The sequence below is a fragment of the Phocoena sinus genome, chromosome 7 (genome assembly GCF_008692025.1).
Source record: "Phocoena sinus isolate mPhoSin1 chromosome 7, mPhoSin1.pri, whole genome shotgun sequence".
In the NCBI taxonomy this organism is placed as follows: Eukaryota; Metazoa; Chordata; class Mammalia; order Artiodactyla; family Phocoenidae; genus Phocoena; species Phocoena sinus.
In genome coordinates, this window is record NC_045769.1 from 90,118,096 (window position 1) to 90,133,912 (window position 15,817).

At 34.4% G+C, this 15,817-nt stretch overlaps 1 protein-coding gene across 1 annotated transcript in view; it reads left to right on the forward strand.

The window, feature by feature from the left end:
* Positions 1-15,817, forward strand: part of LRP1B (LDL receptor related protein 1B) — a 1,461,391-nt gene that overhangs the window by 858,182 nt on the left and 587,392 nt on the right. The window contains 2 exon segments of the mRNA XM_032636635.1: positions 9,675-9,849; positions 10,670-10,764. Of these exon segments, the coding sequence (XP_032492526.1) occupies positions 9,675-9,849; positions 10,670-10,764 (270 nt within the window).

The following is a 15,817-nucleotide window of genomic DNA, read 5'->3' on the forward strand; positions in this document are numbered from 1 at the left end:
TTGTGCAGGATTTTTTTTACAGGAGCAAGGGAAAAAATAATTATTGTTAGACTAGATTTAAAAAGACTACCTGGTTAATGATCATGAAAAATCTTGAGAGAACAGTTAAAGCACATAAGGTACTCCCAAGACTGACAGTCAGTTTGGTGGTCCTCTCACAAGAAATTCATAAAAATCTAATAGAAAATTGTTCACATACTTTATCGTGAATGTGAAATACTTTCCAAAGGCTCTATGAATTGTATAAAGTAAAAGATGGTCTATCTCAAAAAAAATTGGGGAAAGATTTTCTGTCTGTAATTGTAAATTGATAACTAGTAGTAATTTGGTGAGTTTATCTTTAAGAAAAATAACAGACTTATCTCCATTTAGCACACTCTGTTTACAATTATTAACCAAAAATTGAGCAATAATATTTTCTCACTAATAATAGATGTACTCATTAGGATCAATAATTATTAATTCAGGCATTTTGAAAAGTATTAGAATATGTTCTATATGATAAGAAATTGAAGAAGGGTCAGTATAGACTGAATAGTATGAAGTACAGAACAAGAGGGTGTTATACGAGCTGATGGAGCTAAAAAAACAGGAACCAAATCATGCCAGCCTTTATAGGATAACTCGTTGATTTTTATGTTAATACTAAAAATAATGGAAACTTAGGAAATGTTTTAAGGAGAGTACAACTACATGATTATCTTTGCTTTGGAAAAGATCACTCTAGATATTATGTGTAGGGACTTCCCTGGCGGTCCAGTGGTTAAGACTTTGCCTTCCAATGCAGGGGCTGCATGTTTGATCCCTGGTCAGGGAGCTAAGATCCCACATGCCTAGCGGCCACAAAAACAAAACATAAAAAATATACGGATATTATGTTTAGTGTAAACTTGAAAAGGTCTGGGTTGGGGGGTAGGATGAGCAGTAGACTCTGGGAAACAAGGCTGCTATAGTGGTTTTAGTAAGAGGTGATGGAAGCCTGGACAAGGGTGGAAACAACAGAGATAGTGAAATGTGGAAAAATCATTGAGGTATCAATGAGTAAATATATGAAATAACTGAATATGAAAGTTGAGGAATAGACATTTTCAAGGACAACTCAGTTTCTGGCTGCCCCACAAGTTAAATGATGTTGCTTTTCCCTTTCTTCCAAAGTGAAACCTTGTTAGGGACTGATATGTCCTTCCATTAAAAGAGAAACTTGAGGGGCTTCCCTGGTGGCACAGTGGTTGAGAGTCCACCTGCCAATGCAGGGGACACGGGTTCGTGCCCTGGTTCGGGAAGATCCCACATGCGCTGAGCGGCTAGGCCCGTGAGCCATGGCTGCTGAGCCTGTGCCTCCGGACCTTGTGCTCTGCAACGGGAGAGGCCCATGTACCACAAAAAAAAGAGAAACTTGAGATGAACTTTTGACAGTTCAGTTTCTGAACGCATCAAAGTATCTTGAATCCTGCCAGTAATTGTACTTTATTTTATGCTTTCATCTTTTAGATGCCTTGTAAATGAGTCTTTGGCCTTTCTCTTACTTCTTATACTGTTGGCCTCTGTATTTTCTCACTTCATTGTCTTCCATCTACTGGAATTTTTCTTGAGACACTCTTCATATTTTCCTCAGCCCAAGTCTAAGGTGAAACCACCAAAAAAAAAAAAAAAAAAAGGATCAGGCCCCAAATCAGTGAGATCTAGATTTTGGAAACAGTCCTTGAATTAAAGTAGAAAGTTTAGACAGGGAACATCTGTTGTTTTGCCTATTACTGAATAGAATTTTCAATTTTCAGTTTTCACCCAGGAAGCCTTTTGGTGGAAGAATGTCAACATCTGTGATTTAGAAAAGAGGAGAGTAAAGTAAAGAAAGGCAAAAATGATACCTATAAATGCCATTCCATTGAGAACTGTGTATCTATAGCAATGGGTGCTAAATGAGCAATACTTCCCACATATATTCTTTATCTTTTAGTTAGAAAGATAGAAATGCTATTTTAGTTTACTCCATGGGCTTTTTTGTTTTTTTCTCACACCATATTCTGGATTTTGTATCTGGGATGTTGAATGGGTGGGGAGATAGCAATTATTTCACTAAGACAATCTATAACCTCAAAGAGCTTTATATCTGGTGAGAGTGAATTGTAAACATCTAACTAAAGTATAAGACTCAATGAAATAAGGAGGTTAATAAGGTGTAAGCCACTTCTTACAAAATTAGCACAAGGAGTACTGAGTTCTTACATGGGATTACTAAATTTCCCACTTAGGAGGAGGTGGTGAAATGAGGGTTCTGGAGGAAACTGTAGCAAGATCAATCTGGTTAAGCTATCAGTAGGCACAAAGATCTGGACATACATACATACAGAGGAGCAAGCAGTGAGGGGCAGATAGATCTTGTAAAAGAGTAAACTAGAAGGTTCATATCATGGCAGATCACAGAGGGTCTTATACCAGAGGAGCTGTTTTTGTTTTTTGTTTTGTTTTAGTTTTTTTCCCTCAAGACAATGGAAAGCTGCTGAAGACTTTTACAGATGGGTATAGGTCATTCAAACTCTTTTGAAGGTAAATCACGTTATCAACCTGGTAGTTAGATAAGTGAGAAATTATAGACAAGGATACAACTAGAAGGTTACAGAGATGTTCCAAATCTGAAACAAAATTTAGATATAAGAAGGTGACAGACACCAAGAGTATGTGTAGAAGTAATTGAACCTGATGAATGAAAGAGAGGTGAAGTTGACCAAATTATTGGAAAGATACTGGAGACATTGATCCAGATGAAAATAAAAGAAGGAAGCTTGCTTCAGAATTTTTTCCCAAATCAGCATTGAGTTGTTTCTATAAGATAGGAATAATTATAGGTTTAGGACATTAAGAATATAAAGATTAGTCAAAAAGTTATAATTCTGCCCCTATGTTCTCTCAAAAAAAAAAAAAAAGATTGGGAATGATTACATATGTGTTAAAAGTGACAAAACCGAGGCCATGGTAAATGCTCAATTGTTCAGAGTTGGAGAGGCATAAAATTAGTGAGGGTAAGCATAGAAGGCTCCTAAAGTATTTATAATGTTCTTAAGCTGGATCATGGATTTATGGATGTTTTATTAATTTGCATACCATGTGTTATATATAGTAACATATATACACACATACATGTATATATATATTTGTATGATCAGTTTTTCATAAGTGCAACAAATAGAATATTAATACTTACAAAGTTCCCTTGAGAAAGCTTTTTACAAGCATTACCAATTTGATTTTTTAAACTTTGCTTCTAAGAACAGTAAAATAATTGTCCAGAAACCTACTGCAAATGAGTTTTGATTGGATGAAACCATAACTGCCCTCAGAAAGTTATAAGAATTGGGATCCCTTCCTCCTTTGAAGGCATGCCTGATTTGGGGTAGAAGGCTTTGTGTTCACACCCAAGAAGCTGGTGTCAGCAGGTCCACTTCACAGGAAAAAAAAAGATGTCTCACAAGCAGAGAATTGACAGGCAGTCCTTTTTCATTTAGATTCTCTACATTTTAACCAATTTGTATGCTTACCTCCATCCCTCTTTCATTTAAGGCCTTCTTTCTGTAATCTTTTTTCTTCTCTCTGAATTACATCTTTTAATGTTCCTTTAGTTTAGTGAGAATCTGTTAGTGATAATCTGATATAATATCTGAAAATATATTTATTTATTCTTTTTTTAAAGATAATTTTTTAAAATTGTAGTAAAATACCCATAACATAAAGTTTATCATGTTGACCTTTATATATATTTTTTTAATTTTATTTTTGGCTGCACCATGCGACATGTGGGATCTTAGTTCCCCGACCAGGGATCGAACCCGCACCCCCTGCAAGGGAAGTCCCTTGACCCTTCTTAATTGTACAGTTCAGTAGTGTTAAGAATATTCAGTGTGTGACCAATCTCTAGAACTCTTTCTGTCTTGCAAAATGAAATTATACCCATTAAGCAACAACTCCCCATGCCCCTTCTCTCATCTCCTGGAAATCACCATTCTATTTCTGTGTCTATGAATTTAACTTTTCTAGGTATCTCATATAAGAGGTATCATATAGTATTTGTCTTTTTGTGAATGGCTCATTTCACTCAGCATGATATCTTCACGGTTCATCCATATTGTAGCCTGTCAGTATTTCCTTTCTTTTTAAGGCTGAATAAAATTCCATTGTATGTATGTATCACAATTTGTTTATACATTCATCAGTCAATGGACATTTGGGTTGTTTCACTTTTGGCTATTATGAATAATGCTGCAGTGGACATAGGTATATGAAGATCTCTTTGAGACCTTTAAATTCTTTTAGTCATATACCCAGAGGTGGAATGGCTGGATCATATGGTAATTCTATTTTTAATTTTTTGAGGAACTGCCATACTGTATCCCACAAGGCTGCACTATTTTAAATTCTCACCAACAGCCTGCAAGTGTTCCAATTTCTCCATATTCTTGCCAATATTTTTATTTTGTTTCTGTTTTTCTTTTGGTTTTTGTTTGTTTGTTCATTTTCTACAGTAGCCATCCTAATGGGTATGAAGTGGTATATACTTGTGGTCATGATTTGCATTTCCTAATGATTAGTGATGTTGAATATCCTTTTGTGTTCTTGTTGGCCATTTCTATATCTGCTTTGGAGACATGGCTATTGTGTTTTTGCCCATCTTTTTGTTGATGTTCAAGTGTAGTTTGAAAGATAATGATGGTTGAGTACAAATTCCAAGTTTAGAGTTACTTTCTCTCAACCCTTTCCAGAAATTATTTCGCTATCTTTTCACATCTCTTATTGCTGCTGAGAATCTCTGTCTAATTGTCATTCTTTTTTGCAGGATGTGTCTTTTCTCTCTAGATGCTTTTAAGATCTTCTTTTTCCTCCTGATAATATTTTTATTTAGCAACCTACAGTGTGTTGTACTTCCTTTTGGGTCATGTCTTTCATCAGCACAGGAGGAAAAACCCTCAATGGTCACCAATCTGACCATTTTTTCTAGCCGAGTCTCTCTATTCCTTCCTTTGTAAACTCTGACTAGGTATGGTAGGTTATTCATTCTAACCTCCAACTCACCTAATCTTTTTGTTTCTCTGTGCTTTCTCTGGCTAACTTTCTTCAATTTGTCTTGCAGTTCACTAGCTGTCTTGAAGTAACTAGTGTCTAACCTGCTGGTTAATCCATCTAATGAATTATTTTTTTTAATATTTGCAAGTTATTTTTGCTTCTCATTTATATATATTCCAAGAAGATTTTTAAAAATATTGTACCTTGCTTATTATTTTGAAGCATATATTTTTCTTTAAAACATTCCACGCATTTTTCTTTATCTTACACATAATTTTAAAACATGTAGGCTTTGGAGACTTAAACCTATTGTTTATTTTTCTCTTTATTCTTGGTCTTATGTCTCATTTCTTTTAATTTTTTGTTTTAATTTTTTGTTCTGATCAATTATGAGGAGAAACTCAGTCTATGGAAATTGTGAGGGCCTGGGTTAAAATTTTTTTTTCTTCCATAGAGGATTTGAATTTGCTTTTGTTGGAGGGAAAAGGAGTGACGATAAGCCAGGAATCACTTTAGTTTGATTTCTCCTCTACCCAACCAATGAATACCTTGTTTATATACTACTAATCTCTTACCTAAGTGTAGACCTATGCTTAGAATTTGTTTTTCATACCCAGGAAAGAGACAGAAAAAAATGTTTTATATTTATTTTAAAAATTATTCTCCTTTTTAAGTAGGCAGATTTTTTATTTCCCACTCACCCAAGGATGTAGATCCTTCTGATATCCTGGAATTGCTCTTGTTTAGCTCTGCTACTTTTTGTGAGTTTAAGGACTTGATTCCTCTTGCACTGAGCAACTAATAATCCTGGAATCTGTACATCATCATTACAAGTTTTTGTTCCAGTGGCAACACCAAATCTGTATTCCCACTTCCCTTCCTTTATGATTTTAGCTAACATACAAGTGTGTGTTAGCACTTAGAGATATTCCTGTCTGTCTTATGATCTCAACAATGCATTTAAAAGTTACAATTTAATATACATCAGGGAATTTTGTGGCAATGGAGGGCTTTTATGAATATCTAATCTGCCTTTCTTCAAGAAGTGAGAGTCCCTGGAAATAGTAAATTGAACTTTCTGAGAAACTTGTTCAGAGGTCTTGGCCTGACTTACTTGAAAACAAGAGTTGAGTCAATTCATTAATTTAGTACTTTTATTAAAAAAAGAAAAATATCATTAAACATATTGCAGTTTTTATTCTTCCCCCAACCCCTTTACTGTGAATTTACCAGGACACTCTAAAACAATGAGACTTGGGCATTAGTGGTGGTCAAAAAAGACATAAAATTTATCTTAGGCATAAAGCTGATAATTAGAAGCTCCAAACTAATGGACAGGAAAAGGGTGAGGATAGAAAATGAGAATTGAGATTGCCTGAGTATATGTTTAGATATGTACTCCTGAAAATACACTTGAGGATCTTACATCTGATATTTTTAGCTCAGCTCACATATCCTTAAGATTATGGATTGTGCATATCATGAATTCATCAATTCATTAAAAATATTTATTTTGAAGGCAATGTTGTATACGTTTGGAGTGAGAGCTATAAAGATAAATTAGCAAGGAGCCCACCTTCAAGAAGTATATGTGAAAGTACTAGTATGTTAACAAATAATCATCACATTAGGTAGAAAGGGGTTGACCAGATATAGTCCTGTTGAGTTAGGTAGATAAAGAAAATCTTTATGGCTGGAATATATAGGAGAATTGATTAGGTTTTTGTGGTTGAAGGATGATGTTGCCTATCAGCTGGCCTATTCTGCATGAGATTTAGAAAAGTGAAGATGGGATTGGATGTGAGGTCCAGGTAATTCTATATAGATTGGAAAGTTTAGGACAAGGCTGGGAATCTGAGAACACATCAATATGACTGAAGTGTAATAAGATAATTGGCTAAAAATAGTGAGAAATAAGGTTGGAAAGGTAATTATATTCAGATTATACAGAAAGCCAGGCTAAGGAATCTAGATATCACTTTCTGAGTGGTTGGAAGCAATAGAATACCTTGGGGCAACCAAAGGTCATGATCCAGAGCTCTCTAGTCAGAAAAATAACCTGGCAGCAACTAAATCAACTGCTTGAAAGAAGAAAACGACTGTATGCTATGCAATAGTAAAGATAGAAATAGATTTGAGAGAGCATGAACTACAGAATTCACAAGGACTAAATAGGTATTCATAGCTTACATTTGGCTATGATTTCCAGTTTCAGAATGCAATGTCTTCTCTAGGCTGTATGATTAAGAGTCAATCAGAAATAAGTAAAAGGATTTTGAGCAGAAGAGACAGCGGAAAAAAAACCAAACAAACTCTGGATAACATGTATTTTAGAGGAAACAAAAACTTATTTTATTTTTGCCAGTACCAAGCAATTCAGGGTAAAAAAGCAGAAAGTATTAAGTCCTTGGTTTGGCAAAGTATCCGTCAACCCTGAATTAAGCTGCATGAACACACATACTCTAATATTCACAACAATCCTATGAATTATCTATAATTATCCTCATTTTGCTGATTAAAAAAAGGCCAAAATTTAAGCAATTTAAGGACAAAAAATAGGCACCCAACCTAGAACAGGAAGCTAAATCTTCTCATTACTGTTTCTCAGCAACCAATTAAGTCCAGAGAGTGAAGGAGGAAGAATAAATATTCTGGGTGAGGCAAATAAATATCTGACTTGGCAGGTTTAGCTTTACAGAGGTGTTGTATTACTTTTTCTTCCCTTGAGAAAAGAGGGAACTGGATGAGAATCACTAAAAATAAAAGTAAATTTCAAGTGTTGGGTTGAGAAATGAAGTTCACATACAAAATTTGCCAACTTACCAGAAATTAATGATGAAAGGTAACTTGCAGAATGAGAAGTTGTTGCTTACAGGAGAAATTGAAACATGGGGAATCCCTTTTAAGGGCACTGTGATTAAAAGTTATTTAGAAATAATAAAAAGAATATTGAGCAGGCTCTGTTAAGACTCAAGGATGTAAACTTGGGGTAGAGCCTACCATGCCAGCACGGCACTGCACAGCTGACCCAGAATTGCCAGGCCTCCCTTATTTTGCTCCTTTAAATTTTGAACTAGTGAGACTTCCCTGGTGGTGCAGTGGTTGGGAGTCTGCCTGCCAATGCAGGGGACACGGGTTCAAGCCCTGGTCCAGGAGGATCCCACATGCTGTGGAGCAACTAGGCCCATGTGCCACAACTGCTGAGCGTGGGCTCTGGAGCCTGTGAGCCACAACTACTGAACCTGAGTGTCACAACTACTGAAGCCCGCACGCCTAGAGCCCGTGCTGTGCAATGAGAGAGGCCACAGCAATGAGAGGCCTGCGCACCACAGTGAAGATTATCGCCCCTGTAGCTGCAAGTAGGGAAAGCCTGCGCACAGCAACGAAGACCCAACGCAGCCAAGCATAAATAAATAAATTTTTTTTTTTTTTTAAATTGAACTAGTTACAGACCTTACAAATCCAGAGTTTTCACTTTCTGGAAATCTAGCTTGGTGGCATGTTTTGAAAATGATAAAAAGGGAACATGTAGCAATTAGAAGAGCTAAGTAGCAGCTGCTCTGGGTTTCTAGCAGAATTTGGATTGGAACGGCTGCTCTGGAGTAGTGACTACAGCACTTGGGAGCTAGTTATAACTTGCAGAATCTTAGGACCCTCCCCAGACCTACTGAATCAGAATCTTCCTTTTAAGAGTCTCCAGGTGTCTTATAAATTTGAGTAGCAGGGGTCTGGAGAACCCTAAGAGGTACAGCATGATAGAAAACGTTAAAACTTTATGAAATAAAGGCGAAACCAAGTAAAAGTAGTCAAATGCCACAGATTGGGAACTCAATTGGCCTGCTTTACCTGTTAATATGTTAAAAAGATTTCCTAGTATGCATTGTTTTTAACATTTTCATTTTAATTTGTTTCTTTAATTTAAATGTGCAATTATATTTTAGCCTAAATTCCATTATTTTTAAAAAAGATGCCTGATTGAATCATCAAGTAATAGCAGCCCAAATATTCATATTGGATGTAATGAATCAAAACATAATTAGATTTCAGTAATTTCTGTAGAATCCACATTGGAGGAATGTTAAAAGGGCTTTAGTTTCTTTGCTCATATCTCTGTCAATTTCTGTTAATTATCCATTTTAAAAATGTTCAACTCTGGTAATTCTTTTTGGAAAGTTGAATTGTTTTATTTCATTTCAGTAACAAATTGGCATTTAAAACATAAAATGGCCCATTTGTTAATGGCCCACAGTACTTTCTCCTAACTAGAAAGATGTGCCATCAACTAGAGAAGCTATTACTCTAATTTGAATTTTGGTCACCTTGGCTCATAGGACTGCTGCCTGTGTCTGCTCCTAAGTGTTTACTAGTGAATCATTGACTGTTAGTGTAATTTCAATGCTAATTGTTACTTCAGGTTTTCAAATGGCTCAGCAGTAAGACATTAATGATTATTCATGCCTTAAGAAGGGCTGATAAGGGAATGAGATTATAGTCTTGTACAATATTAGCTAACTAATAGTGTAAATTAAATTTTCCCTGAGACAGAAAATAACTGACTTAGAAAGCCAAAATAATGAAAAACTTTGTTCATTTTTAATTTTCTCTTTCCTGTTGTACAGATATTCAGAGTATCAGAGGGTTAGCTGTGGACTGGGTCTCTCGTAATTTATACTGGATTAGCTCAGAATTTGATGAAACGCAAATTAACGTGGCAAGACTAGATGGCTCCTTGAAAACCTCAATTATCCACGGAATCGATAAGCCACAGTGTCTAGCAGCTCACCCAGTCAGGGGGTAAAGTATGATTATTTTTTTAATTTTTCAAAAATTTTACACACTTTTGCTCTGATTTTATGTAAAAACTTTGTTGAATTCAGAAGACACACACACACATGCATACATACATACATATATATAAGCTATACAGTCAAAAAAGCAAATGTGAACATGGAAGTTGTACGAGATCCCTGGTTAGAGATTTCTGTTTTCGGCATGAAATCAGATTTTTATATATTATTGTAAAATTTTATCAATTTATGTTTCTAAAGAGTGACAGTTCAGAATTGTAAAAAAAAGATGCCAGGAGAAGTTGTTAATTTCATTTCAAATACCAGTTGTTAATAACATATTTACTGTGTGTTAGTATTATGGTCAATGCTAAGTAGATCAGATTCTCCCATCTTCTGGCTAGTCATCATGTACCCATGTAGAGAACTTGGGTAGGACTAAAAGAAATTCTTTCTCCTGAGTGCTTTCAACTGGAATGATTGAAATGACTTTGTTCCCTTCTCTGGTGCCTGATTTCTCCAAGCCAAGAGGATTCAATCTTGATGAATGACTTTAAATGGAAATAATTTACTGTAGTCATAGTTAAATATTCAGTTGTGAATGTAGGTGCAGGAAAGTAAGTGAGATAATTGTCCTTCAGTGACAGGAAAAAGCAAGTGGTACTTTCTTCCCAGGCAAGTGGCTCAACAATCTGGGGTCTTCCTGAAAAAAAATTATCCTGAGCCAAGAATTTACTTTAATATTAACTTTGTTCTTCAATGTATGCTTCTAGTCAACAAGTAGGTCTACATCTAATATTTTTAAACCATATCTCTTTTGAATTAAGGAAACTCTACTGGACGGATGGAAACACAATTAATATGGCAAATATGGATGGCAGTAATAGCAAGATTCTCTTTCAGAATCAAAAGGAACCGGTTGGTAAGTTCTGTTTTTTTTTTTTTTATAGTTAATCACTGTAGTTTTTAATATGACAGATCTGTGCTTGTACAATGGATCTTTGACCTAGAGCCTGAAAGAAAATATTATAGATTAGTAATATAAATTAAATCAGAAATTTATCAATCTTATGGAATCCATTTGGTCCATGTAGGGTAGGGAAGAAACACTCTTTTTCTGGAAAAGAAGTTAAGTTTTTTTGATAAGAGAATTTTTACAATATCTTAAGTATGGAAGTTGCTTAAAACTTAATGTAATTAATAAATATAATATCTTATTCTCACTGGTGAATATCTGATACACCATTTGCTATGATAGCAATATGATGTACTGAAGCCTCCTCTGATCATCATCATTGTGGCATTATTAATAGTTACAATGATTTGAGTTTAAGTATTTAATATTTAGTTTCCAGCAATTTTCACTTACTCTGCAGGGTGTTTATTTAGTTTGTCATTCTACCTTTGTTAACCACTGTAACTCATCAGGTAAAATTTCATGGTGCTGAAAGAGAGCTTTGACTCATTCCCATAAGTGATCTTTGAAAATCAAAGTACAAAGATTCTTTTAGAAGATAAAGTTACACTATACTGTTCTTTTCAAATAGATATCTATACATTTTACTATTCTTTTCAAACTGTAATCACTCTTTCCTCATATTCTCTTCTGTTTCTTTGAGAGGCAAGAATTACCATATTGCCTTAATTTATCATCTCAACGTACGTCTTTTTAAAAATCCAATAATGAACCTGAATTTTGATACTATATTAAATGTGCCAATGATGGAATATACAAAAGAAAGTCATAATTTTGCTTTGAATTGAATACTGTGTATTTTTAAATCTTGGGGTAAAATCCCTACACCATGAAGCTTTTCAGCAATTTTTTCTTAGTTTTAGAACTGTGGAAGTATACTTTCTTGAAGTATCTCATTTTTAATAGTGATGATTCAAAAAGGGATAATATCAACAAGATTTGCAATAAATAATTCTTTTTATGTGGTCCGTAGAATAAACCTTGTGATGTAAAATGATACTATTAACAACTCTTTTCTTTGAATTGTGTTCTAAGATTTGATACACAATTGAAATTCAAGGTAGTGTTAGAAATTAAAGGCAAATTGAAATGCTAATACTTCTGTGTAGAAGATGATAGAACAGAAGAAACAAGGGACTCTACAAGAATAGGACCCATACAAAGGATTTAATTTGGACTAAAGCAATTCAGTTCGTTCTTATCTGGAGTTGTTCAGAATATTTAATACGGAAAAGTGAGTATGACTGAAATAGTATGAGCAAATAAAGTCCTTACATTGTAATGTGGTAGCTATAGGTTACACCAAAATGTTCATTTATACGCTCGTTTTTATAAGGGGAAAAACCTTATCTTATTTAATACTAAATTTCCATTTTCCTACTCAAAATAAATTAAAGAACAGCTACATATGAAGCTTATATAAAGAAAGTTTGTAAGAAAAAGAATTAGTGTTACTATTTACACTTTGTAGTTGGCCCTTCAGGTGTTATACACCAAGTGATATTTTCAACTGTGTATGGATGATGATTAAACATCCAGTAACAAATATTAAATGCCTACTTCATGTCAGTTATTGTTATATTTGAAAATTACTTTAAAATAAATTCAGAATTATACTGTTAAATTTTAATTTGTGCAAGATAGACTATTTTCCCAGAAATAACCCAGAACCTTATTACAAACCATTTCTTAAGTCAGCATTAATGAGTATGGCTTGTGAGTCGACATTCATTTATTCAATAAACAGATTTTTATTGAGTATCAGATTTTGTATTCAGCCTGTTGATAAAAATTTGACATTGTCCTTTTGCTTTAGGGGCACACGAACCTAAATCATTTTAGATCCCATTAAGTGAATTTATCTCAGTGACCTTGAGCAAATTACTGTTAGCTTGGTGGTACTTGCTTTCCTCATCTGTAAGATCAAGGCAAAATGCCTATTTTGTAAAGTTCTCATGAGGATTAAATGAGGAAAACTTATGAAAAGAACATCTGGCCTTTAATAATAGAACCTATCAGGAGTAGTAGTAGAAAGTATATTGGGTCCAATAGACTGAAATTTGAATGATTTGATTGTCTGCAGTATTGAGTACGTATAAATGAATTCAGTTAAGAATAAACATAGAACAGAATCCATAGAAATCTAGCAGAGGAACATATGTAACTAAGTGGGCCTTTGAGATGAGCAAATTTTTATGCACATCTATATTGTCTTGATGCTGATGCCAAGAGGCAAACAAGTTTGAAGTACTGGGTTCTGCTCTCAGATCTTCCCAGCATAGCACCTTAGGACAATAGATAACTGGGCCCTCATCTTGTTCTAGAAGTTCTTGATGTGATTTACAAATAAGTATTGCTTACAAGTTCCTTCCAGTAACTTTCTACTTCAGGTTACTAGTCATGTCAACCAGGTGCTAAGACTGATGGTCTCTGCGATGCTGAATGACAGACTGTGCTGTCCATGTGTAAATGTGTTCCTCTTGCTGTTTCTCCTATATTCCCTGTCTAACCCTGTGGCCATTGGGCTCTATAGGAGAAGAAAATTTTTTCCTCTATCTTTCTAGGTTCTTTTGGCTGGGGTAGTGCAGGCATACCTCAGAGATATTGCAGATTTATTTCCAGACCACCGAAATAAAGCAAATACCACAATAAAGCAAGTCACACGAAATTTTTGGTTTCCCAGTACATATAAAAGTTATGTTTACACCATACTGTGGTCTTTTAAGTGTGTGATAACATTATGTCTTAAAGAAAAATGTACATACCTTAATTAAAAAATACTTTATTGATAAAAAATGCTATCCATCATCTGAGCCTTCAGTGAGTCATCGTGGTAATGGCAAAGACCACTGATCACAGATCACCATAATAAATATAATAATAAAAAATTATGAAATATTGTGAGAATTACCAAACCGTGGCACAGAGACATGCAGTAGGCAAATGCTGTTGGAGAAATGGTACTGATAGACCTGCTCGATGCAGGGTAGACTCAAACCTTCAATTTGCAAAAAACACAGTATCCACAGGGTGCAATAAAGTGAAGAGCAATAAAATGAGGTATGCCTGTAATTAAAGTGACAGAAGGCAGATTAACAGGAGAAAAAAATTATGTAAGTATGAGTCCCGTAAGAATGAGACCCAAAGAAGTGACCAAAGCAGGCAGCATTTATACCTTTTAGACGAAGAAACAATTACTTGTGAAGATTTGAAAAAACAAAGGGGTTTGGGCTTGCAGTTCCAAAATAATGAAGTAACAAAGCTTATTTATACTGCTTTCTTGGCCTTGAATTTCCTATCTCTGGTGATAAGGATGCCTTCTATCTTCCTGGTATAGGGAGGATACCTTCACATGAGGGAATTAGTCCCTGCTTTCAGGCAAACAAAAGAGGCTCAGAGTATTTTTCTTTCACCAGCTGTTTCTTAAGTAACTTTAATTCAGTATAATCAATATGGGGGAAGGGTTGAGGGGAGGGATAGTTTGGGATTGACATGTACACACTGCTATATTTAAAATGGATAAACAACAAGGACCTACTGTATAGCACAGGGAACTCTGCTCAATATTCTGTAACAACCTAATTGGGAAAAGAATTTGAAAAAGAATAGATATATGTATAACTGAATCACTTTGTTGTACATCTGAAACTAATACAACATTGTTAATCAACTGTACACCAATATAAAATAAAAAGTTAAAAAATAAATTAAATAAAATTAACAACTATCAACAAGAAAAAAAAAATCAATATGCCAACATAGCACATTTTGGGGTGGCCTGTCCTGAACCCCATCAGCTCTCATTAGCAACTCAGATATTTCTCGTAAAAAGAAAGAACAAACAGAAATCAATTGGTCAATTTATCTACTTATTGGCAAGTTTTGTTTTGTTTGTTTTTTAGCACATAGTATAAATATAAAACCAAGTTCTTTTGAATGTAACCCTTATTCATTGCAACCCTGTTAATTGCAATTTTTGATCTATCCCAATAGGCTAGAGAGACTCTTATCTGTAAATTAACTATAAAAAATATTATTGGTGAGTAACTTTATAGCAGGAAAGTCTTATCTATATTGTCAGTTTAAATTCTTTATTTGTGAGGAATGGCACCAGTAAAGACAATGCTGGTTTCAAGAGTATTGTAGATACTGATTAAAATAGATTAAAACTATGTTGCATAGTAACTTTTTTTTTAAGTTAGCATTTTCACTGTGTGCTTGAACCACTTTCTTAAAATATATTCAGTAAGTTATATTGTTTACTAATTTACACAAAATACTGAAGTATTTCAGATTATTGTTCTTTATTCAAAAAAAGTTCTTTTTTTGCTTTTTTTTTTTTTCCTCTCTTAATGGACAATTTAGAGCTGTGATGTGAATAAGTGGACCAAAAAAATTTTTTTTGGTTTATACACAAATTAAAACTGCCTTTTAATGTAGCATCAAGGTTAAGTCTCATAAGGAAACATTTGATAGTAGAAGAATTTTTGAAATACTCTCAAGAATTCATGCCACTGTAATCCCACTTTATAAGTTTCTTTTAGAACTATCCCCCTGAGATGATTTGTAAAATGGAATTTTTCAGTGCTATAAATGAACATATGAATGTGTGAAAAAATAAGTACAAACCTGTTTTTGTTGGTATACAATGACTGTCATACCTATGAAATACTTACATACATAGGGATATTTGTTACTGTGTTATTTACTCATTGAATTTCACTGATATTTTGCACTGCAGGAAGTTATTGTAATTACTTTCTCATGATGAATCTGTCCGAGCCATCTCTGGCTTAAACTCCTGCCCACTGCATTCCCTGAACCATTTCCATGGAGAAAATTAGGTGATTAGGAAAGCAGGAGCTACTGTTCAGTTGATTTTTCTCCTTTTGCATATTGACTGTCAGATTATAAATTATTTTTGGAAAAACTGTATAGAAAAATGCATGGAAAAAATGTACAAGATGTAAGGAGAAAAAACAATATTCTGTCTCGTAAG